Below are 23,460 nucleotides of genomic sequence, written 5' to 3' on the forward strand. Positions count from 1 at the left end.
TTCAGATAAGTTTATCATAAGTTGGAGTTTAGGAAAAGCATGAAGGAGAGAAAAAGAGAAACCTTCTTTATCTCCAGAAACAAAATAGGTGTGGAAATGTGGCATGGATAAAGTCCTGAAAGAGTGAAAATCAGTGAGTCAGAAGTCTGTGGATTTGGTTTGAGATTTGAATTTATGAAAGTACACAGGAATAATGGCTGTCGTGTGTTGTAAAACATCTTGTGAGATCTCAGAATTCAGGGCAAGTGCTGGTGGAGCATAAAATTTACTGAGGAGTTGCCTTCCTAACATGTTAAATGCAGTAAATTGTAGTTGACTGAGATATTTAAAAATAAATAAATAAACSCAGTGAGGCATACTAGTACTACAAATTGCACCTTAAGATTAACAGTTTTAACAGGTAATGTTGTCATGASAGCTGAAGACCAGTGAAGCATTTCAGAAAGTTCCTGGGTGAAATGCAAGCAAGGAAAATAAAAGAACACGAAATAAATTCTGTCTTTCAATGTGTCACTACATAGCAGATGCTTGCTGATTCTTCAGGAATCACATTAGGTCTATTTGACTACTCAGAAAAGACTTYTACTCTGTTAATTTACCTAATTTGAGACTCATTGACTAAATCTTCCTTTATTCCCAATTAATGCAGAGAGATGGTCCAACATGTTAACAGTGACAAAGGCTCATTTAAGGGAGACAGAAGAGGYAATTTGAATCAACATTTTATTTTGGATCAGGCTGCCCTTGGAATGTCTTTCCCCTATATACATAGCCTGAAAATTATTTTTCTACTGTAATAATGTTGGAACCACTCAAATACTTCCTCTTTTTCTATGTATAAATTGTAGATCTAATAGGAAAAAATCACTACACTGTTGGACTGAAACAGGGAAACTGCTCAGCGTGTGTGATCTGGGTTGTGCTGGTTTGTTTGGCTGCTCTTACCAGGAAGATCAGCTGTCTGAATTGTAAAAATGTCTGCCACAAACACACTTTTGGAAAAAAAAAACCCAAAAAAACCAAAACCAACTGGGCATAATGTGAAATTCAATAAAACTGGCTGTAGACAGAATCAGCAAAAAGTCCTTTAGTCTGGAATARCAGGACAAGATAAACAGTTTTGTTATCTCCAGTGCTTGTGCAACATCACAACTGCTGAGGGCACAGTGCAGGAGGGCAGTGAAAGCCMATTGCTCACTCTGAATACATCTGGGATACATTTGATATATTTACCCACTCAGATGCCAAAATCCAACCTTCTTCATGGAACAGAAATCGAATAGAAAGATTGTGATACAACATTTGCTGATGATATTGGGGAGATCAATAATGTGTAACCAAACACACAACAGGGAGCCARTGGTGGAGATGATGCTCCCTGCACCTTTTCTCATCAGCGTTGAAATGTGTCTGCTTTGGCTCAGCAAAATTCAATATTCACCAGGCCAATTATGCCCAATATTCAATATGCCAAATATTTAATATGCACAATATTCAATATACTCAATATTCACCAGGCAGGGATGAGAGGARGCAGCACATTGTGTTCCACAGCAGAACGTGGTCAGACAGGTGATTCCTGCAAACGTGGGTGCACTGGGTAAAGGAGAGGCTGGCAAAGCTTGGGAAAGGAGTTAGAGAGAGATTCAGCAGCAGAATAAAAATAAATCAATAAATCAAATAAATAGATAAATAAAAGAATGAGAAAAGGACGGTGTAGGTGCACAAACAGAATATTTAACAGTTTATCATCTCATGCTGTGTGCTGCAAAAGGGGGATGGCAAACACCGTGTACCACAATCYAATCCTTCTCACCAAAGACTCTGGGATGAGAGGTTTGCAGCTCTGAAATGTGGATGGGTTTGTACCACACAGCCCTTAGGATCTGTGATGTGGTCATGTCAATCCTGTAAGCAGAGACAAAGAAATCCCATMTCCTTCTCCTCTTCTGGCTTCTGGAGACCAGCCTTCCAAAAGATGAAGTTTGGAAATGCTGTAGAATCTCACGARGCTGTGACAAATGCACAGTATAAAATATGGAGATATTAGTTCRAATTTGGAAGAGCTGAGCAATTTCATTTACAGGATAAGCACATTTTTCCAGAACTCTACCAGGAAAATCTTGTCTCCAAAATTTTCTCTTCATTGACACTCAGATCCCAAGCACTCTTTTTTCCTTCTAGGATGGGGTTCTGAAGGAGTGCTGGCTACAGCTGTTCCCTGGAATGTGGAGAGGGCAAAGGGGATGAGCTGTCATCCCAGGAATGCTGGCAGGGCTGKAAATTTGGGCAGCAGAGAGCTGCAGGACCTCCAGCCCAGCCTGCAAAACCTTCTGGACAAGAGCTCTGGAACTGCTTGTTCTGCTGTTTAAAATCAGGCAGACCTGGGCGGTTCCACCTGTCCCACACTGGTACCAGCCTGAGTGATCCTCGACCTTTTCCTATCCATTTGCAGGAACAGATATTTTAAGGAATAATAACAAATCAAAATAGATATTTGTGTGATAAATTCCTGGCATTTGCCCTGACCTTTATATCCTAAACAAGTCCGTTTTCCTGTCACCCCTGCATTTGAGATCTTGCATTTCAGTTCTTGGGCTGATTAACTGCAGGCTCTGTCTGACCCTGCTGCTTCTTGAATCCTTCCACCAGATGAAATCTGTTAAACTCTCGCTGCTTCCTCTAAGTTTAAAGTTATTTCTGAGCAGTAAGAGTGGTGAGCAGTGTCARATAATGCCAGGAGCTGTTTAAAAGTGCAAAGCTGTTTTTCAGTTTTCCTTTTGTAAGTGTCTTTGTTGGTTTTTTTTTGTGGTGCAGCATAGACTCTCAAAATTCCTGCACAGGATTATGTCTTAATCCTTTATTTCAGTCCTACTTTGTCTCTTTTTGATTTCTTTAATATTTTTTGTGGTGATTAGGCTTGATTGCTTTGGTGAATACTGATATCTCCTCTCTCCCCCTACCCCYGCTCTCTTTTTGAGGGGATCAACATGTGTTCTCTTGTGATATGGGAAGGTTTTAATTGGTATTTATATGATCATCCTTAATACTTTTGGTCTGTGTGAAGTACACGTGGCTCCTTGAAGAGCTGYGTTGCTCCACGGATTTGAGGGATGTTCTCATTTGTTCACTGAGGTTATTTCTGGAGTGGGCATTCTCATTTCAGCTCCTAGATAATACTTTACAGGATGAATGCTTCAGAAGTTATTTTAATTCGATTTTTGTAGCCATATGAGAGAGATTCTTTGAGGCTTTCTGTTGTGAGKATGCATAAAATTATTTTCAGTCGTGGTTTTGTGTCTTTACAGATGGAGAATGGTGTGCAATAGGGGTAAAAATGATACACTGGGAGGACAACTGGATTTTCAAAGAACTTTCAAAGGTGTTTTGATTTTAATAGGATATATTATCCAGTCTCATGAGGCACTTTGAAAAATCATGCTGTGCTCATGTTGGTAGCTTAATAACCTTTGTAAATCTAATTTTACATCACTTGCTCAGCAAGAGATGGAATATCTCTATCAGTCTTGTGTGCAGAGATCAAAAACCCAGATTCAAGCTTGATKTAAATTTTGTCTGGGCTGTGGCTTTGGTAAAGTCATTTCATCTCTGTCTCCCACCCTTTGCTATCTTATTCGTGTCACTGATTCTCTTTTGAAACACTGTTTCTGCAGTTTATGTCATCATTCTCTAGAGTTTTGGGTTTTTTATGTTCCTCCTCTGTGATTTTTTTCATGGGGATGGGGCCATTTTATCCTCAGTGCAGAGAAAAATGGTCAGGCTTTAAGCAATATGAGAAAACTGCACCTTTTTTTAGCAATATTGTGATTCAGAGACACAGCTGGGGAAGAAAATGCATTTCCTGTGACACTAATGGTGCTACAGCATATACATTCAATTAGATAATGAATTCATAATTGCTTCATTTAGAGCTGTGGAACAGTTTAATAGATTAAAACTGAAAAATATKAAATGTATAGGATTTTAGCTTCATTTTGCAGCAATGAGCATATGTCACTGATGGCATTTTCTAGGAATATTGTGGSTTTCCTGGATTGCCAGTGCCAGGTTTTCCAGTGGGAAAGGGTTTCTGATGTTATCTCGAGGCAAAAGGAGCTGCAGGTCCAATGAACTGTTGGAGTAGGCTTGCACTGAAAAACTGGCCAAGAAAATGTTTTTGTGCTTTGCCCTTCAAGAAAGATTTACTGCTCAAAAAACTAACATGGAAAATGTGCAGAAAGTTATTGTTTATTAAAGTTTTAAAACTTTCTTGGGCTGGTTTTGTTCAAAGTAAAACCAGTTGAAATAACATGGGAATGCTCTGATTTTGTCACATAAACCCCTTTGCTGACAGGATCAGGTACAACTTTGGCTTTGCAAAAGTAGGGGTTCTTATTAGTCAAACTGTATAAACTTGGCAAAACTTGCCATGTTGCCGTTTACAAACTAAAATATGATCTAGAATCTGACCTTTCATTCTACTGTTGTGACTAATTATTAAAATATTAAAACCATTGCCTTAAAGTCCAGAGATAAAATAACATATCTGACTGTTTATAACAATAAATTCCTCTTTATTTGCGTGCAATTTCTATTAATGTGTCTACAAACATTTGCATCTGAAGTGATCAAAGAAGATGAAGTGACTGTTAATGAAGAATTCAGTCCTTGTCACTTTGGAGAGATAGGAGTCTTGGGCTTTAAAAAAAAAAAAAAAAATTATTGCACACTTCTATTTTAATGATGTCCTTGCTGAAGTTCTTCAGTGTTTCACCTGGCCCACAGTGCAGAACAGTTTGATGTGCCATTGCATATTTTTGCCATATTTTTGCCATATTTTTGTAAAATATTTTACAGCTGAAGTTAAAGGAATGTCTGCATTCAGGAAATTTTCTGATGCTCTACATTTTCTTCCAGTAGTGGAAGAAACACGAACACAGAAGGTGTTAGAGATAAAACATTTCTCATAAAGACAAGCACCCTTCCTAAAATAAAGCAAAGATGCTGCTTTTTCACCTCTTCTTTTCATGAGTAAAAATGTACAGAGGAGTGGAATGATCCCTGTAATCATTGGGAGTGCTTTTGGCTTCCCAAATTCCCTGCACTGAACACGAACTGACAGAAAATCAGCTCAGTGTCTCTGTTTTCATACCTCAGCAATCCTCAGCATCTGGAACCGCTTTTGTTTCACTTGTGAACATAGGACAGATGAACAAAAGGTTACCTGACTGCTGCTAGATAGAAAACAGCAAAGTTAGAGCAATAAATTATGTGTCATTGAATGAAATCAGAAGCTAATTTTTGAGGTGGATGCTTAGCAAGATAAAGCCTCTGAAAGATACTCTTGGAGTACTTAGAATTAATTAATCCCTTCCCACCTTGGCTCTGACTGAATGCCAGGTTAAATTCTGCAGTTGCAGGGGAAGGTGCTGATTTTTGCCATCCTCTGCACAGTTGGTCGATACCCTGGCAGTGAGTATTTGAGACAGAATTATGGTCACCTCTAACAAACAGAGTATTTTTGGTTTTCATCCTCTCCCTCCATCTCTTATGAAGCAATGTAACAATTAGCTCATGTTTTATTCATACCCTTAAATCAGGAAAATTTAATTGTAATTAGTTTGTCTGAATTGCTGTCTTCTCTGAGTTGTGTTAGGTAATTACATAAAATTTTCCCTTCAACTTTTCCCTATAAAGAGAATTTTTTTACTACTTTTTATGACCCAGAGGTGGCTGAAGTTTCTGTTCTTACCAGGGAAGTGACTGTGTGAAAGATCCATAAGTTCATTGACTTTCCTTAWTGCCAATCCACACTTAAAAACTGATTATAAATACCCTTAACAAGTATTTTTAATAATTATTCTGGGAATAAATACAGCTAGCAGTGACTAGAATAACCGAGGTGGGGCAGGTGGTGCTGTAGCAGACTTTTGGGTGGTGCAGCTCTCCTGTGAAGCTCAGGATAAGGAACAAACAGGAAAAACCATCTGTTGGAACAAATGGAAGAATTCCGTGAGAAACATTCCTATGGGCAACAAATTGGAAAYTAAAATTAGATGGCAGGTAATGACTAAATAGCCTGCCTTCGACTTTGAAGATAATTAAGCACTAAAAGATATTCCAGATTTACTTATGAAAATCTCCGAATTTATGATGTAATTTTATGTGGGCCATTGGCTGGCTGGCTGCAAAGTGAAAATAGAYATTTATATGCAGAGAAGGAAGGTGGCTCTCCAGAATCGTTTCACCAAAAGCAATAARTGAATGAAAACAACCCTTCTGTGAAGAGAAACCTTTGAAATTACTTGAAGTAATGGTAAGAACGAGACTGGTTWTCTTTTCATGTAAATGTTATTGCTGACTGCAGAGCAGAAAGGATTCAAGACTCTTTAAAATAAAGCAGAGAGCTTAAAATGAGTAACTTTGAATAAGCTTAACTTCTGATGAGATCGATATATTTGGGGTGATGAAAGACCTTTGCTTTGGATATGCTGAGGGAAATTGGAGGGGAAGTMTAGAAATAATCTATTTTGAGAAGGGGAGGCTTCAGGAGGAGTTTGTGAAACAGGATAAAATCTATTGCTGCCTGCACTTTGGGGGTTTGTATTGCTTTTCCTGTTCCATTGCTGTGCCTAATTTGATCTGTGTTTCTGAGATATATCAGAGGCAACAGCCAAAGTCTGCTTTGTATCTGATCACGGAGTTTTGTGTTGTGAGGTGTGAAATTTCTCCTAAAGCCTTGGTTATCCTTTGCAGTTTGAATGTACACTTTTGTCAAAAATGAAATTCGTATTTAGTCCCGAGAGTTCCTGAAAATCACCTGTTAGATTATGRTGAACATAACTTTATCATTATCCCAGAATCAGAGAATGTTTTTTGGGTTGGGAGGGAGTTTCCACCTCCATGAACATAATTCCAAAACTAAAACTTTGAAAGCATCAGTTTTTTCACAAAACAAACAGCTACAGAACTCTGCAGGCTGCTTGTTTTTATTCTAATTTGTCCAAATCTGTTTTTATGCTGAGCACTTGTTCTTGGAGCTGCATTGTCACATTCAGGTAGGAACTTGGATGCTTTCTGAATGTGCCATTACAATTTCCTGTTATCAAAAGAATTAATTCAGTATCTTTCATACATCAGTYRAGTKTTACATTAAAAGCAGATAGGTTTTYTTGCCTTCTGCATGGAMAGACTGAAATCTCACAGTTCTGTTAGTCAGGACAATCTAATTTTCCACCTGGTTTTATTTACAGCCTGTTCAAAGTGCCAATATTGTCTTTTACTTGAATGCTTTTCTCACTTGCATGTGTTGGGTTCTTGTAAATAACAATAGACTTCTGTTGTTATTTTGTGAGCAGATTTTGTGGAATTTTTTTTTTTTTTAATTTGAGGGGGTTTTGTTTTTCATGGGTAAATAAGATATCAGACAGTTTCTTTCACCAAATGGTCATGTAAAGATAGATGGTCATAACTTCAGTGCTGCAGACCTTTACTTTGAAAATATTGTGGAAGAATGGGTTTAAAAGGAGCTGGTAAGTTAACTTGTAATGCTTATGACAGGATTGAAAATTACTGTACAAAGATTAATAAAATAAAATCTTCTGTCATCTTAATAAAATGAAGAAGAGATCATGTGATGATTCCCACAGACCAAATTTTTTGGACAGTTGCTCTCAGATGCAGTGGACTTGGCAAAGATAAAGTAAGTCTATTTCAGTTGTTAATAAGAATCTCTTATTCTTTTCCTTAATCTGTGCAAGTCTGAGAAAAAAAAAATATAAAAAGTGGCGTTAGATCAGGCCTTTGTCTTAAATGACTCACAATTTTGATAAAACAGCTGAAGCAGTTTTTTTAAATTTAGCAAAGCCTTTGTTCTTTCCAATGAACACTGCAGTCACTTGATACTAAGAGATAGATTAAGAACAAATTATCTTGAATTTGAAAATTAATTTGCTGGAATTTCACAGAGAAATATTGCTCTTCTTTCACTTCTCAAAGCAATTAACATGGTTTTGATGAGTCAGTTTTTACTGTGATAAAGTGTCCWGCCCTGGAGTCCTCAGCACAGGAAAGACACGACCATGTTGGACCAGAGGAGGCCACAAAAATGAACAGAGGGCTGGAACACCTCTCCTATAAGGACAAGCTGAGAGAGCTGGGGTGTTCAGCCTGGAGAGGAAAAGGCTCCAGAATGGCCCTGGAATCCCTTCCCATGCCTAAAAGTGGATTACAAGAAGGCTGGGGGCAAACTTTTTAGCAGTCTGGTTTGATAGGACAAAGAGTAATGGTTTTGAATTAAAAGAGAATAGATTTAAATTAGCTATAAGGAAAAGAAAATTACAGTAAAGGTGGTGAAACGCAGTCATGGGGTGCCTGGAGAGGTGGTGGATGCCCCATCCCTGGAAACATTCAAGGCCAGGTTKGATGGGACTTGGAGCAGCCTGGCCCAGTGAAAGGTGTCCCTGCACATGGAGGGGATTGGAGTAGATGAACTTTAAAAGTCCCTTCTAAATAAAACTGTTCCGTGATGCATTTTGTCAGCAGTTTCCAACTGTAGCTAAAACTGTGTCTGACTTTAATGTAGCTCAGGGACAGAACTKCTTTCCTTTCCCAGTCCCCATCACATCCCACACCCTCAAAGATTCCTGCACTGACTTTGGAGTTCAGAGTTGACCAAGCCTGGAAGTCAAAGGGGAGRTGTCCCCACAAAGCTTTGGCTGTGCCAGTGCACAGAAATCATTCCAACCAGAATATTCGCCTACTTTTAAGCTGTTAAACCCTATATCCAATAAAAACTAAGGCTTAGGAAAGGCTTGCAAGAACAATTTCTGGCCAAGTGAGGACAAGCAGTGAGTAGATGTTAAAATGGACTGTGACACTATTTACAAACAGTGTWTGGCAGTAGGTAGCTTACTCACAGCAAACACTCCTACTCACACCCAACACATTGAATTAAAGCAGTGGAAGGTATTTTTAAGCATAACGAAATACACAGAGAGGTGATAATAAACCATCCATTTTAATAAGGAATTAGGATTCTGACCTATTTCTTTCCCAGTAGGATTTATCACTAAGTTATAAATAACTTAAAGGTATAAGACAGGGCAAAGGAGAATAAATTAACAGTATAAACAAAATGCTCAGAGACTTCCAGCCCCTGCTGGTGCCACTTTTTTCRGGGAGAGACTGGGAGAGAGTGATATTCACGTCTGAGCTCAGGTTCATTTTCTGGCTGGCTTAACTCCATTAAAGAGTTGAGTCTGGGGATGGGGAGGGCAGCTGAGAATGATAGTGGTGGCTCAGACATGTTTATTGCTGTGTTTTACTGATTTCTTATGAGGGGAGAGAGCTGCRGATGTAGCACACAGTTGAAAATCTAAAATAATTTCTCTGTTGTTTAAGAAGTTTTGGCACGATTTGCCCTGGTGGCTTGTTGGGACTTTGCACTGCACGTGGTTTGGAGGGTTGAGGTGTTCAATAGGATCTTTCTCTCCAGTTTTTGGAAGTAAAGAATGTAAAGATCTTCAGCTGCTCATGGCAGCTTTGTGTCCAACAGGTAAGTGTGTGCTGGTGTTACACCCATTTGTTTGAGACTGAAAATAATCTTTTATTCTTCAATACTTTATTAGAAAACCCAGAGAACTCTGAAAATCGCCTAACAAAGACTTCATGCCACCCTCATTGAGAAAATGTATTTAATATGTCTAATGCATTCCTGCTTTATGTRTGYTTTTCTTTRTTTTGTYTTYTGTTWGTTTTCAAAAAGTCTTTTAAGCAAGCATTAAGAGATCGATTCTACTGTGATAGCTCTATATGTGCTCACTGGATCACTGGAGATGTTTTTGATGAAAGTAAAGAAACAAATCCTACAAAACAAAATTTCACATTTTTAGTATCAAATTTGCAAGGGGCCTTTTTTTTTTGTTTTGTTTTTTCTTAAGCTCATACCTTTTCATTCTTTGGGCAATATGGCATTTTCAAGCTGCAGAGGGATTTAATTTGAATCTACATCTGCCTGTCTCTTTTGGTTAGAAGAGAAATCTGCACGGAGCCTGGTCCAGATGAGCTGCAAGTGGTGKTTTTGGCAGGGTTTGGCCACGGCACCTCTGATCAGAGCTCTTTTCTTGCTCTCTGCTCACTCTGACAGCGCATTCACAACTTTATTCCTTTTTCTGTCCATGCAGCTGGAGGTGGAGGTCGTGGATTTGAACGGGAAAACCATGGACGGCCCGGTGCGCCTGGATGTCTCTGTCATTGACCAAAACGACAACAGGCCCATGTTCAAGGAAGGCCCCTATGTTGGTCACGTCATGGAGGGATCTGCCACAGGTGAGTCCGTGCCGGTCACAGCGCGGTAAATAACGCCAGAACAAATTGAATTTTGAGAAATGCGTTATTGTCCTATTACGCGACTTTTCTTGCTGATTTTGTGGCTTGGCGAGTTCTTCCCCTGCAAAAAGAAGTCAGAGCAGAATAACTTTAGGACAGCAGGTGATGATGTTTGAAAACTAGGTCTTTGCAGTAAAAAAAAAAAAGAAAAGAAAAATTTAAAAAAACCCCAAGAAATAWGTTGGAAATCAGAGCTTTGATTTAGGTCCACATTTTTTATTCATCTTGAATCAATGAAAACAGCCCCTAGGGTATGAATAAAATTCAAACCAAATAACAYGTACAACTTCTGTTCAGAGTGCAAATTTCACCTTATTTTTACTGTGAGTTTTGCTGCACATGAAGGGAGATTTTAATTTTTTTACATAGCATGAGTCTAGTAAATAATACATATAAATGGAAAACACATTATGAATAAACTAATATTGTAGGGCAGATTGAAATACTGAACAATGCTGATAAACAGATGTCRTAAATGCAGATACAACATTTGCAACAAAACAAAAGCACATTGATAATTAAAGTTAGTCATGAAAATGTTCTGATTAAATTTCCTGTTGATGTTGTCTGATRAGCAWATTCTACAAGGGYAAGATAYTGTTCCAAATTTTAATGTGGGTACRACCATCCARAATAAACTCTTCCCTTATATCATGTGACTTTTCTGGTGAATTTTATGTTTTCACATAGAGTTCCCCATGTTTGAAAACCTGTAGGTRTGAAATGCATTATGAGCTGAGACTGAAATTTCAAGGAAAATGTTTATTCATCTCTTTTGTGAAAAGCAATGAAGATATTGATGATCTTTTGAGCCAAACGAGAAATGTGTTTCATATTTGAGAGTTTGGCTGCTGGTGGAAAACTGTTTTCTGTGTAAGTCCAGTACATTTTTTACTGGCAGTTCTCTATTTTGTTGTCTATAAATTTACTTTTCCTTTCTCCCCCCCTGCTTATGTTGAAGTGTATGCTTCTGATTCAGTGGAGATGCTTCTCAGCCCAGCTTCCAGTGAATTCTTCTGTAATTGTTTCATCCATTTTCCCCCACTGCCGTTTTGTATTGGCCCAGGCATCATTTAGCATTTTGATTGTCTTTCCCGTTAGCCAAAGTTTGAATAATTCTTCTCAACTTTCCTTTCCTTGCACCCTCTCCCTTCCCTCCAGGTATTCATCACATTAAACTTCATAACCTCATTTGCCTGGTGTCAAGAACACCAATGCTTACAAAATTATTTYGTGCACGACTGCAGCTGTAGAATTGGGGTTGGCTGGAATCAGTCACAGCTCCCTATGCAGGTGGCACCCACTCAGCCAAGATTCCCTGTTGTTTACATCAGTTTTTTCCATAATTCTTCACATCTTACAGCACAAATCTCCAAATTATTCATCAGGCTCTGCTATTTTATCACAGAGATTATCAGAGAATATTCTGAGGTGAAGGGACCYGCCAGCCATCGTGCTGTTCCAAATCAAAGCTGAGCTGCACAGCTTGATGGAAACCTTGATGTGTTTGCGTGTGAGATTTCTGATTCTTTCCCCCTGGATTACAATGGTGCTGTATTTCATTTTTGAAGCTGCAAAAGGAAAGCTTTGCATTGGATGCATAATCTGATTTCTTACCCAAGCCACCTTCATTCAAGCTCTGAACTGAGCCCACTCCTGAAAATTCTGCTAAAAGTAAAAAATGCTCAAATAGATGTCTTGGACTTGTCTTGATATKCCCTGGATCAAAGTGTAAATGTCCATGGATTCCAAGAATTCCATGAGAGKTGCATAATTATGTAGAGAAAGATGCAAATATACTGCCCTGTGAAACTCATCTGAAGGATTTTCGGGCCCTTTAAAACCATTCASATGATGTTATTAACTTATTTTAACTTATTCACTACATGGTTCCCGTGTGTTTTCCTGTTAGGCCATAATTTTATCAGTCACAAACSCAATGGAATTCTCTAGTGGCTTTTCACTTATTTATTGACTTCAAAAATTAAACTTAGGTGTTRTCTATTTATTTGGATTATCAGAAAATTGCTGATAAATAAATCTCGGAGAGAGTTAGCATCAAAAACTTAAATATGTAAACCATAATTTTAATTGAATTGAATATTTTTATTAGACTTCCCTGRTGTTGCTGTAAGATGCATTTTATAACCTTTTGTTGTTTTACAAAGTGACTTTTTTACCTTTAATGATTTGAAAGTTAATTCCTTAATTAGGCAGCAACWCAGAAATTACAGTGCAATGCTGTGCCAAGAACCCTCTTTTCTCTGCCATTGGAGGCAGGTATAAATCCACCCAAACCGAAGAAAACATGGAAACTGTGTGTGATTTTTGTATTTATTTAATCTGTCTCTGAATAATTAARGAGTCTTTTGCCCACAGGCCTGGAGAGGGTGGTTTTTGATGGTGTTTAAATAGRTTTTCTGTGTTACTAAGGCCATTCRCATTTTTGTGTGTGTGATTTTGATACTCACAGCAAACACCACTGGTTATTTGGACACCTACAATTTATGTGCCATCACATTTSTGGAGAGGCAAATACCTGCCTATAATTACTGAGAATATAAAATGCATTACAACGAGCATTCATCTGAATTTCAAGCTAGGGCTTGCCAGATCTTATAATTAATGATAAAAATACGTGGCTGCTAGGTGATTTTGCTACAGATTTCTTTCTTGATAGATCGTTCCTAGGGAAATTTAATAATATAGTTAGTTACAGTAAATTAGCTCTTTTCAGGGAAAATTGTCATAGCTCTGAAAATAGCCCAGAGTCAAACCCTAACAAAAGTACACTCAAATGTGTGCTTAAAGTGACCACAGATGTGCTGAGATTTCTATTAAGTCTGTTCCTGGAGGAACTGCAAACTTGGAGGCTATTTATTACRAATAAATAACTAGGAAGACTGGTAGAAACAGTTTGATTTGTTGTTTTTTATTTATAACASCTCTCATTTCTGTATCAGGCTGCAGTCAGCATAAGTGTACCAGGAAAATAATGGCTGAGCCTGATTCAGTGACWCTGATGGCAATTTTTGGAGTGCCCATAATGGGTTTTGTGTGCGAGGTACTGCTGATTTCTGGTGTTTTTGTTTTCTGAGTTATGACCCAGTTTATTTCCTGTAGATCTCTGATTTTTCCAGCTGCCAGCTCRAGGGGGGAGGATCTGTGYMTTGCAGCAGCATTAACRGGGGTGACTCTGATCCTATGGATTCCATGGAATTGTAGAAACATTGGGATTCTCACCCTTTAAAGGTCCCAAAATGAGGGAGGGTTAAATAAACTCAGCACCCACCTCATTTCTCTTGCTGGAGGCACCTAACAGGAATTATTTTAAACACATTTGACATGATGTGACTGACAACAATACACTGCAGACCCGGTGGGGTAAAATCCTAACTGCAGTGGTTTAGCAGAATTGCTTGAGAATTGCATTTTTTTAAAAAAAAGTAACTTGTTTTGTGTGCTGCACAATAGCCTGGATCCATTGCATTGCAGCCAAGGAGCACGGACTGACAGATGTCTATAAATAATTGCTGAGAATAAAGGGACACTTGGAGACATTTAGAGAGGAAACAGAAGGAATTAAGAAGAATAGCCTGGAGGGTGCTTCAGTATCATAAAACAGTAATTTGTAGAGATGGATAAAGAGTGAGGAAGRGGTTGAAGGACTGAGAATTATTGGAAAATAGTGCAGTGGTTCAGGTGAATGAAAACTGCTGCTGAAGGTGATGTCTTTTTATCAGGAACAACCTGCCAGGATGGTTGGTTTGTTGGTTTTTTTTTTTTTGTTTTTTTTTGTTTGTTTGTTTTATTTATACTTAACCAAACAATAAGTTTAGTACATGAATTATATAAGTGAGATTGTATATGATAGATGGAGTAAAAAGCGTGCAGGAAAGGTGAACAACAGGCAGGCTGGCCTAGCAAAGTGGCAAAAATTAACATGGCATCACTGTCTTTTACACAGCCTCTGCCAGCTTTGATACATTTCAAATRTTATGGCACTGTTTTCCAGACTCTTTATTTATTCCTTGCAATCCTTGCTGGCCTGTGGCAGGAGAAAGTTACCAAAGCTGTAAAATAAATCAAATTGCAATGAATTTGGTGAAGTCTCCAAATCTACTTCTTCCTTTTGAYCTATAAATCCCATGGGACAGAGGCAAATCAAAGGGTGTGCTTAAAAGTTGTCTTTTTGCCAAAAGATTTGAAGTAAAAATTAAAAAAAAAAAAAATCGCAAAAAGCCATTAGAAGAGGATAGTAAAGGATATGGTATCTTTTTATCTAGGTAAAAGTAGAATCTGGAGTTTTCTAGTATTCTGATTCTGCCTGCACCAGGGCTAAGATGACTCTTGATTYTTTTTGTCACCGAAGTTACTGTGTTCTGCACAAATGTTTATTTGTTAGGGTTTTATTGAGTTGGGGTTTTTGCAGCAGAAAACTTGGAAGTATCTGTAAATCTGACCTKCATAGCAGAAATATCTTGGTAAATTCACCTCAAAACTAGCTCAAAATTAAACGTTTGAACCTGAAGTTTTTTGGTTCAGAGCAGTGCTTCTCACATCAATACTTTGATTATGGAAGAGATTTGAAATGTCAAATGTTGCATATTTAATTATGAAACTTACTGCTACCCACTCTTGTGGAAAACGAGAATAAATTGGAATGAAACTGTGGATGAGGAAGCCTCTCAGTCAAAGGAAGCAAAAGAATACCCAAAACCCCTTTATTTGGAAAAAAAAGCTTGTTTTATACCTTTTCCCCATTCCTTCCCTACTGGAAATGGGATGCTCAGCTCTGGGTATAACTCAGCAGAGTTTCTAAGTTCATTTGCCTCCAGATGTGTGCAGTTCTGAGCAAACTCGAAAACTTGCTGATGGCAAACTCTCAGCAATCCTTTCTTGGGATTAATCATCTGCATTTCAGCAAAACGACACTCGCTGCCTTGAAATCCTTTGTAATCTGGCCCGTAAATGTAACGGATGTGAACTAGGTAGAAACATCTGTAATGTCAATATTTGAATTTCCAAGCAGAAGCCAAGCAGAAGCCGGGCTAATTATGCACAGCTGCTTTGTATATCCCAGTAGGAAATTTTCCTCGGATCTGTGTGGAATAAAATACAGCTGTATATGAATATGGGTATGGTGTGTATGGATAGGCATAGATTTTTATATATATGATGTGCAGATATTGCAGAGAGATGAGCACATGTAGGCACAAATATCTGATTCTTTGGTGGGAATTTTGGTGGGTTTTATTTGCTGTGTATGCACGTGCTGGAAAGAATATATTTATATATATTTATATATATATATATTTACTAATATGGATAGGCATAGATTTTTATATATATGATGTGCAGCTATTGCAGGGAGATGAGCACATGTAGGCACAAATATCTGATTCTTTGGTAGGAATTCTGGTGGGTTTTATTTGTTGTGTATGCACATGATGGAAAGAATATATTTATGTATACATATATATATATATATATTTACTAATAATATGTTGTATTACGGCAGACAAAGGTGAACATCCAGAGTGATCTGCCTGCATTTGCTGGAAGTTGAGAGAAATAATCCATTAAAATATTATCCAGTAATTAGCTGGCTCCCAGGTGTGCAAGTGTGGTCAAACCAGTACCTTTGGAGGAAATGGAAATAATCTCGGGTGTAGCAATTAGCAGAGCACTCAGTCTGAGTGTRTGATGGGAGTGTCTGGGAGCAGGAGGCTGCAGCCAACTCCAGGGCTCAATTATTATTTCCAGCAGAAATTGGTTAAAGTCAGGAAAGGCTCCAGATCAGCTCAGGTGCACAGGGAGAATTGTTTGGGAGGCCTGGAGWCACCTCCTTCAGTCCCAGACAGAAAATCCCCTTTGCCTTTCTGCACAAGTGATTCATGTGCTCACTGCCCTCCTCCCAAAATGAGTTTTCTTCTGCTTTTCCATAGTAAAACACAAGATACACCAAGAATCAGTTTTATGGGCAGATCAGGGTTAACACCTGATGTTACAGGCTGTGAAAGCATTATGATCTCTGTGCCTTGGATGATTCATGGGGTGAAATGCTCACAWTTCACTCACAGAGCAGTGGAAGCAATGGTGGTTGGAGCTTTTGGCTCCTTTTGCKTTATAGCCCAGGCTCATGAAATAAAAATAAGCATGTTTCTTAATTAAAGAACAAATGAATTTTTTTAAAAAATGCCGGAGTCTTTGCTGGGTACAGGAACACAAGGTCTCAAATGAACTTGTGTAATTCAGGATATAATTGTTTGCAAAGGGAAATTTATGTGCCAATTTACTTACCRGTGGCTTTTGCAGCTGGGCTTTTGCACCTGCTTTGTGCTTCTCCTTCTGTCCTCCCAAAAAAGAGAGGGATGAGCTTTAAAAAGAGAAAAACTCATCCATGTAATCAATKAATTGAAAGATCCTGCAGTCCCAGGAAAACATCTGAGAAAGCTCCTGGCTGTGTGCAGGGGAGGAGGTGCTGCAGCCCTCTGGGCAGGTTTTATGAGTGGTGTAAAGGCTCAGTTTGTGTTGATATCCTGCTGAATCACCCTGGGTGGATATYGCCTCCCATCAGTTGTGCTCTGAGTCAGTGGCCTGGCAGCATCCACACCCCCCTATTTCATCCAGACCCTTGAAAAGCGCATATAGATAGTGTCTTTAAAAACAAAAACAAACCAACAAAAAGGAGAAAAGTGATGTTATTTTAAAACTGTGGGTTCACATTTTTTACTCTCTTTCTCTCATTTCTCCTTTTATTTCAAGCCCTCATTGCTTTTCTTTCCCCACCATTAAATATAGTGCTTGGGGTTTAAATTGCAGTCTGTAATCCCATGAAGTCACCAAGTAGTTGCACGTTATCCTTGGAAGAGTGAAAGCAATTGCAATAGGAAAGGAAACCTTAGTGAGAATGACCCAACTGTAATCTATTTTTGCAATATGAGAAGTTTGTGGTATTTTATAGAAATATTCAAAATAGTTCACTTGGCTTTCATATACTGAGCACAACTTCTAGAAAAAAGCACTCTTTGACTTCTTCATTCAGGTCACACATTTCAAATACAGAAAATGTCACCTTTGCACACCACTATTCATTTCCATACACAGTTGCACTATTTCTGTGCAGCAGWTTTCCATGGCTGTCCACCAAAAATAGATGGGAAATTACATTTATTTTTAGAAATCAAGSCCTCCTGGTGTGCACCACCAACATGTTCAAACACAAGTAGGAGAAATCTTTTTAAAACGACCCATTTGTACCTGCAGAATATTCTGGTAATGCTGAAAAGCTCRTTATTGGCTTTCTTGTGGAGGGAARTGGGGARAGGTGCTGTCAGCTGGTGCTGGGTTAGAATCGCACTTGGAGAATGTGATAGACAGGTTGAAGGTGAGATCTCACAGTTCTTGATTTCAATCCATCTTCTGCTGGTATGTGTTTTCTGGAAACTCCAGAAAAAAAAAAAAAATCTTTTAAATGTGGTTCAAAGGAAATATTAACAGCTCCATGTTCAAGACAGTGATTTTTTGGAACATAGGTGTAGCTCATCATGGCTATGATTTAGGCACACAGCASTAAATCATGTTGGATATTCTTTTGATGGAAAATACATGACTTCAGTTCCACGGTTTCAGATTTGTACAAGTAAAGCTATGAAGGCAAATAAATTTTKATTCCAAAGTAAAAGTAGAAAATAACTTGGATAAAAACATTAAACTGATTTTTTTCATAACCCTTACTTGTTATACTTAAAAAACATTTGTAGTTTGAAAATGGGCAATACTATGTGCTGACAATTATGTTGTTGACAATAGTGGATGTTTTCTTGGACAGTTTTGTCCCAGCTCCAAATCCGTTTTTTAACAGGGTGCTTATACTGAATGTTCTATTCTAAAATAGAAATATGATCTTAAGAGTACCGGAAGTATTTAGTAATTGTTTTAAGAGATGGTAATGTTGTAAAAAATGTGATATTATATAAAATAGCAATATTTGCCATGCAAATATTATGGCAGCACTTATAGMACCTCCAAGAAAGGAGGTGTACATTACTGGATGAAAATGTTTCATTTTCCTCTGTAGAATCCCTGAGAGAAAAACAAAATATGATTTCCATTATAAAGGTAAAGAGCACAGTCTACTTTTAATGTTGTTTCATTTTGATCATCAAAAGCATTGTCAGGAAACTTGGCAGGGAAATTTATTTTTAACGTGATTTTGAAACTGAGAGACACACCTCAAGACAAAGCTGCTTTAATTAATGAAATAATTTATAATACACTGYGGGTCTTGTCCATGGGGTCATATGATTACTCGTTCAATTAATACATTATGAATTTTCTTCCAGTCTACTCGAGGGTGTAATTTTATTAAGCACACATGGAAACTGTATTCCTTGACTTCGCTGCTTTAGGCTCTAAAAGACYAGAGTTTAGTTCATCTCGCAGAGGGAGGTAAAAAAGGTGTTTTTTCCCAATAGGGTGGGGGCAGAAAAACCCCAAACCCCAAAACCAAACCAGAAAAATCACTCCAATGCCCCCAACCCTAYGCATTCAGTTTGTGAACTCTTCTCACTTTTCTCAAATGAAGATGTGTTATTTGTTGCTCCAAGCAGAAGTCTCTCATCTATAGTGACAACCAGCTCCTTTGGGCTTTGAAAATATTGCCAGTCTCAGTTTGTTTTTACAATCTGAATTTCATGATGTTTGATTAAAAAAGGAATCTCTTGAACAGTCATTCTCTTTTRGCATTAGCAGTTATAAATACAGTATCTTTCTTTAAAGGAGCTTTAAATTTTTAAAGAGGTGTTATTTAAAGGTTTTTTATCTGTCCTTTCTTGCCATCAACCCTGTGCTCCTGGGGTGTATCCGAGGAGTTTGGAAGGCAGCTGAAGCACTGAAGTTAAAGAGAGTGTTTGTGAAAGGTCTCTTTGTGTTTTGCTCTCAAATGACAATTCCTTGTGGCAGCTGGGATTGGCAGATTGTGGAATCAATGGATGCAGGAATGTCAGTGAAATTCTTACAGCTCATTACTGCTAAGAGCYGTGTACTACAAATCTGAGTCTTTGCAGAGGAAATTTGCAGCCATCCCTATTTAACACAGGAAAAACCATCCCTGCTACACCACCAGCTCTGATTCAGAACGTGACCATSATGCAGGCCTGGGTTTCCTAGAATGCACAAAATTTCAGAAAGCTGYCAGCATCTCAGCTCAACTCTGTTTGGGACTTTGCTTTCAGGATTTAATTCACTACCCTAATCTTCTTTTCTATTTTGTTGCATGAACCATTAATTAACGTCATTGATCTGGCAGTTTGAATTCTTYAGCACCTGCAGCACCTTTGCTGGAAAGCTCCACACCTAAGTACTGCTACCCAAAGCACTCTGTAAATTCTCTGAGTCAGCACCTAGGTAGCATTTTTTACTCTTCAAAAAGTTCTCCTCTGGGGCAGAGCACCAATTATAAAAATGCAATCACAGCAGTTGCATGATATTAAAATAAAACTTATGCAGTAGCACATAATAGCAAATCAAACTATTAAACACGATAGAGTTGCTTCCTGCATGCAAGAATAGATTCYTCCTCCCACAGGCTGTGGAAGTGCCACAGTCTGAGGAATTTTAACCTTTGCAGGGTTGGGCTGGGGCTGAGCGAGCTCTGGAATCACAGAATCCCAGAATGGTTTGGGTTGAAGGGATCTTAAAGCCCATCCAGTTCCACCTGGCAGCGACACCTTCCACTGTCCCAGGGTGCTCCAAATCCCACCCAGTCTGGCCTTGGGCACTGCCAGGGATCCATGGCCTCCCCATCTTCACAGAGAAAAATTCCTTCCCAATATCCCATTATCYAACCCTGCCCTTCTTCAGTCTGAAACTGTTGTCCCTTGTCCTGTCACTGTCTGCCCATATAAAAATCCCTATCTGGCTTTTTTTGTAAAGATGAAGGCAGGAGGAAAGTAACACCAGTGATCTGCTCAGTGGAACTGGTCTTGGATTCTTCCACTGAGAGACATCAGTTCRTTGTTTTAGGGCAGGAAAATGGGATCTGGGTGTTTGGAGTCTGGAATGTGCATTCCACCCAGATACAGCAATTCCAGTGCCAGCAGCAACTGAGTGATGGTGGTTTAAGGTTTTGGTCTGACAAATTCTGCAAAAATATGAAGTTGGAGGACTACTCAGAAAAATGCTACCTAAAATCACTCTGAGAATTTCTAGTAAATAATGGCCAGACACTGAGTAAGTACTTGTATAAATCAGAAAAAATAGAAATAACACCAAMATGATGTAATTCTGTTAATGGAGGGATCTGAGATACTGAAATGTCTCTGGTGTGGCTGTGACCTGATGGATTTTGCACTGCCTACCATCCCTGCTCTACAATGTCAGCCAAACAGATGCAGCTTTAGCAAGCAGAGTTTACAGCAGGTTTAACCATGGAACACGGGCAGTACTGCTCTGGTTATGTCACCTTTTTGTGCAGGTGGGACCAGTGGTCCCCAAACTCATTGGCCAAAATTTGACACAGGAGCTCAGTTCCAGCTGTGGCTGAGAAGGGCCACAAAAAACAGAAGCAGTGGAGACACATCAGCATGTTTAACAGACAGGGTAATGGATCATGAAATTGCAGACATTGCTGTTTGGACACACTGGCGAGCATTGTTTTGCAAACTTCTTCTTTTTTTTTAATTTAAATAGTTTTGCCTTCTTGATTTTAAGCTGAACTCCATCATAGCTTCTGTTAGAAAAAAACCTACAGTACTCCAAATAATTATAAGGCCAACAGATAGACGTGCCTCTCGGGCTTGTTGTAATCTTGCTTATTTGGCACTTTCATTTGGGGAGGTTACACTTGCAGCAGGCTCGGTGTGTGCTGCAGGCTTACCAGGAAAGAACTAAAGAATTGAAAATTTGATCGTGTTTTCTTAGCCAGGGAAAAAAAGAAGTTAATAGTATAGCTTTTCTTTTCCAATTTCATTTTTTGAAGGCTTGCCTTTGCTAGTTAAGATAATATAGTTTATCCATCCTCTGGGCTCTTATTTTCTCATTGCTACAGCTGTATCCCAGAAAGCTGAAATTATCAGCTTCAGGCTTCATTGCTATTGAATAAAGTTTTAACTCATTTTTCTTTTTTTTATTTTTTTTTTCTCTTCAAGCAGAAGAATCCTTTAGGAAGCAAGCAAGCAAGCCAGCCAGCCTTTTGTTTTTCCCCTCTCCCTTGCTTTGCAGATTACAATTTGTCTGTCGGTTCCTTTACAAGTAACTACTCCAACTGGAAAGCGTAGGGGAAGGGCATCAAAATTCTGGATATTTTCCTGGATCACTCTATAGATTAAAGCAGCAGTTAGAGCATTATTAACATTCTCTTCAAAGCAGAGCAGCCCCAGCACAGACACATCCCCAGCTGCTGATTGGGCCACCTCCTGCCAGGCACCACAATTTGGAAACCATTTCTCAAAGARCCTTTGTTCGGAGTGTTTTTGCTGCTGAATGGAGATGTCTCTTTCCTAAATGAAGCTAAATCAAATTTTCTGATAAAGGCAGGGATTGTTTTCTCAGCCCTCACCCAGGGAGAGACACTCTCCTGTGAAGGCTGAGGCRGGGAGTTTGTTCGTGCCCACCATGGCTCTATATTCAATATATTGTTCCATAAAAAGCCTGGTGATATTTACTCAGTGCTGGTACATCCTTTGGTGCACCCTGAGGGGTTTAAACACTGCGTGCTGGAGTAGAGGAAAAAAAAAAATCTTCTTATGGATTTTAGCCTTTTTGTGGGCATGTCAGTGAGGATGGGTAGTGGTGATGCTGCTTAAAAACTTCTAAATTTACTCAGGCTGCAGCAGCCAAAAAAAAAAAAAAAAAAAAAAAAAAAAAAAAAAAAAAAAAAAAAAAAAAAAAAAAAAGAAAGAAGGTGTTAATTAAGAGAATCTGAAAGAAGTAACGGTTTCTTGGTTATTGTGGCTTTTCTCTTGCCAATCTGGTGTACCTGAGCTGCAGGCTAGTCCCTCAGAGGTGCAGGAATTACAACCTGTTGAATGCTAAGTGGGTGGTGTGGACCAGTATTAACGAGGATCTGTGGAGCAGCCTCCTCATTGCTGGCAGCAAAAGGGAGAAATGCAGGATATTTCATGGTTTGCTACTCTGCCTAGGGACACTGCATTTACATATGGCCTAAAACTGCTGATCAGAGCTAATCTCCCTGATCATTATAGCTTGAAGAAAGGTTTAATATTCAGGATGTTCTGAAGGGTTTTTTGTTTTTTTTTTTTCTAAACAAAAATAGGCTGCGTGAAAGTGGGCCATTGGCAAGCCAGGACTGTGTGCTGCTGCCAAGAATTTTAATGGCCTGATRCTGAGCACTGAGGGCTTGTGCTCCAGTAAAACTTTTTGTAGTTTTATTTTTCAGTTTATTCACTCTAAGCCTACACTAAAGCACACTTTTCCCCCAGACTGATCTGAGGGGACTTCAGGGATCAAAAGGGATGTGGCTGCTTCACAGAGTCTTGGCTGCTGCGATTGCCATGGGATGTCCTCAAATGCTCCTCTCCTTGACAGTTCTCCTGGTGGGATGTGTCAGTTTGTGGCTGAGGCTGTCCTTTCATTYCTGTCAGAGCATGGAGAGAAAGGACACAAAGCTTTCTGAGCTGGGGAAACCTTGTTTCTGCTCGCTTTTGTTTTAAAGGTGTGAAAATTAATTGCCATTAATTGTATTTCATTCTTTATGCTGTGTGGCCGAGGGTGACTGGCAGCTGAGAATGGTGCTTGCTTCTCCACTCTCCCAAAATTCTAATTTATGTCAAATTTCTGAGCTTACTCCCTGCAAATGGCAGGATTTAGTCCGTGGAWCCATTTAGGTTTCATCCACAGATGAATTTACAAATCTCCTGCAGACTCGGTACAACTTCTGCCATTCTGCGGCATTTGCTTTTATCCGGTAGCTAAAAAAATTAACACCTTTCATCTCTGCTTTGTAGTGCAAAGGGTGAGATACTTCCAAGAAATGAAAGTCCTGGTCAAAAATGGCAAAATGTGAAAATGGCTGCTTAATGAAAGTAGACTGGGAAAAAATGTGGG

General features: G+C 38.8%; 1 protein-coding gene across 1 annotated transcript in view; it reads left to right on the top strand.

Annotated features, from left to right (window-relative positions):
- CDH13 (cadherin 13) overlaps window positions 1-23,460 on the top strand; it is a 270,252-nt gene that overhangs the window by 84,407 nt on the left and 162,385 nt on the right. Inside the window, exon 4 of the mRNA XM_057383002.1 lies at window positions 10,185-10,329. Within this exon, the coding sequence (XP_057238985.1) occupies window positions 10,185-10,329 (145 nt within the window). The remainder of the gene's footprint in view (window positions 1-10,184; window positions 10,330-23,460) is intronic.

Source organism: Malurus melanocephalus, unplaced genomic scaffold (assembly GCF_030028575.1).
Source record: "Malurus melanocephalus ecotype Western Australia unplaced genomic scaffold, MMel_1.1 scaffold_600, whole genome shotgun sequence".
NCBI classification, from domain to species: Eukaryota; Metazoa; Chordata; class Aves; order Passeriformes; family Maluridae; genus Malurus; species Malurus melanocephalus.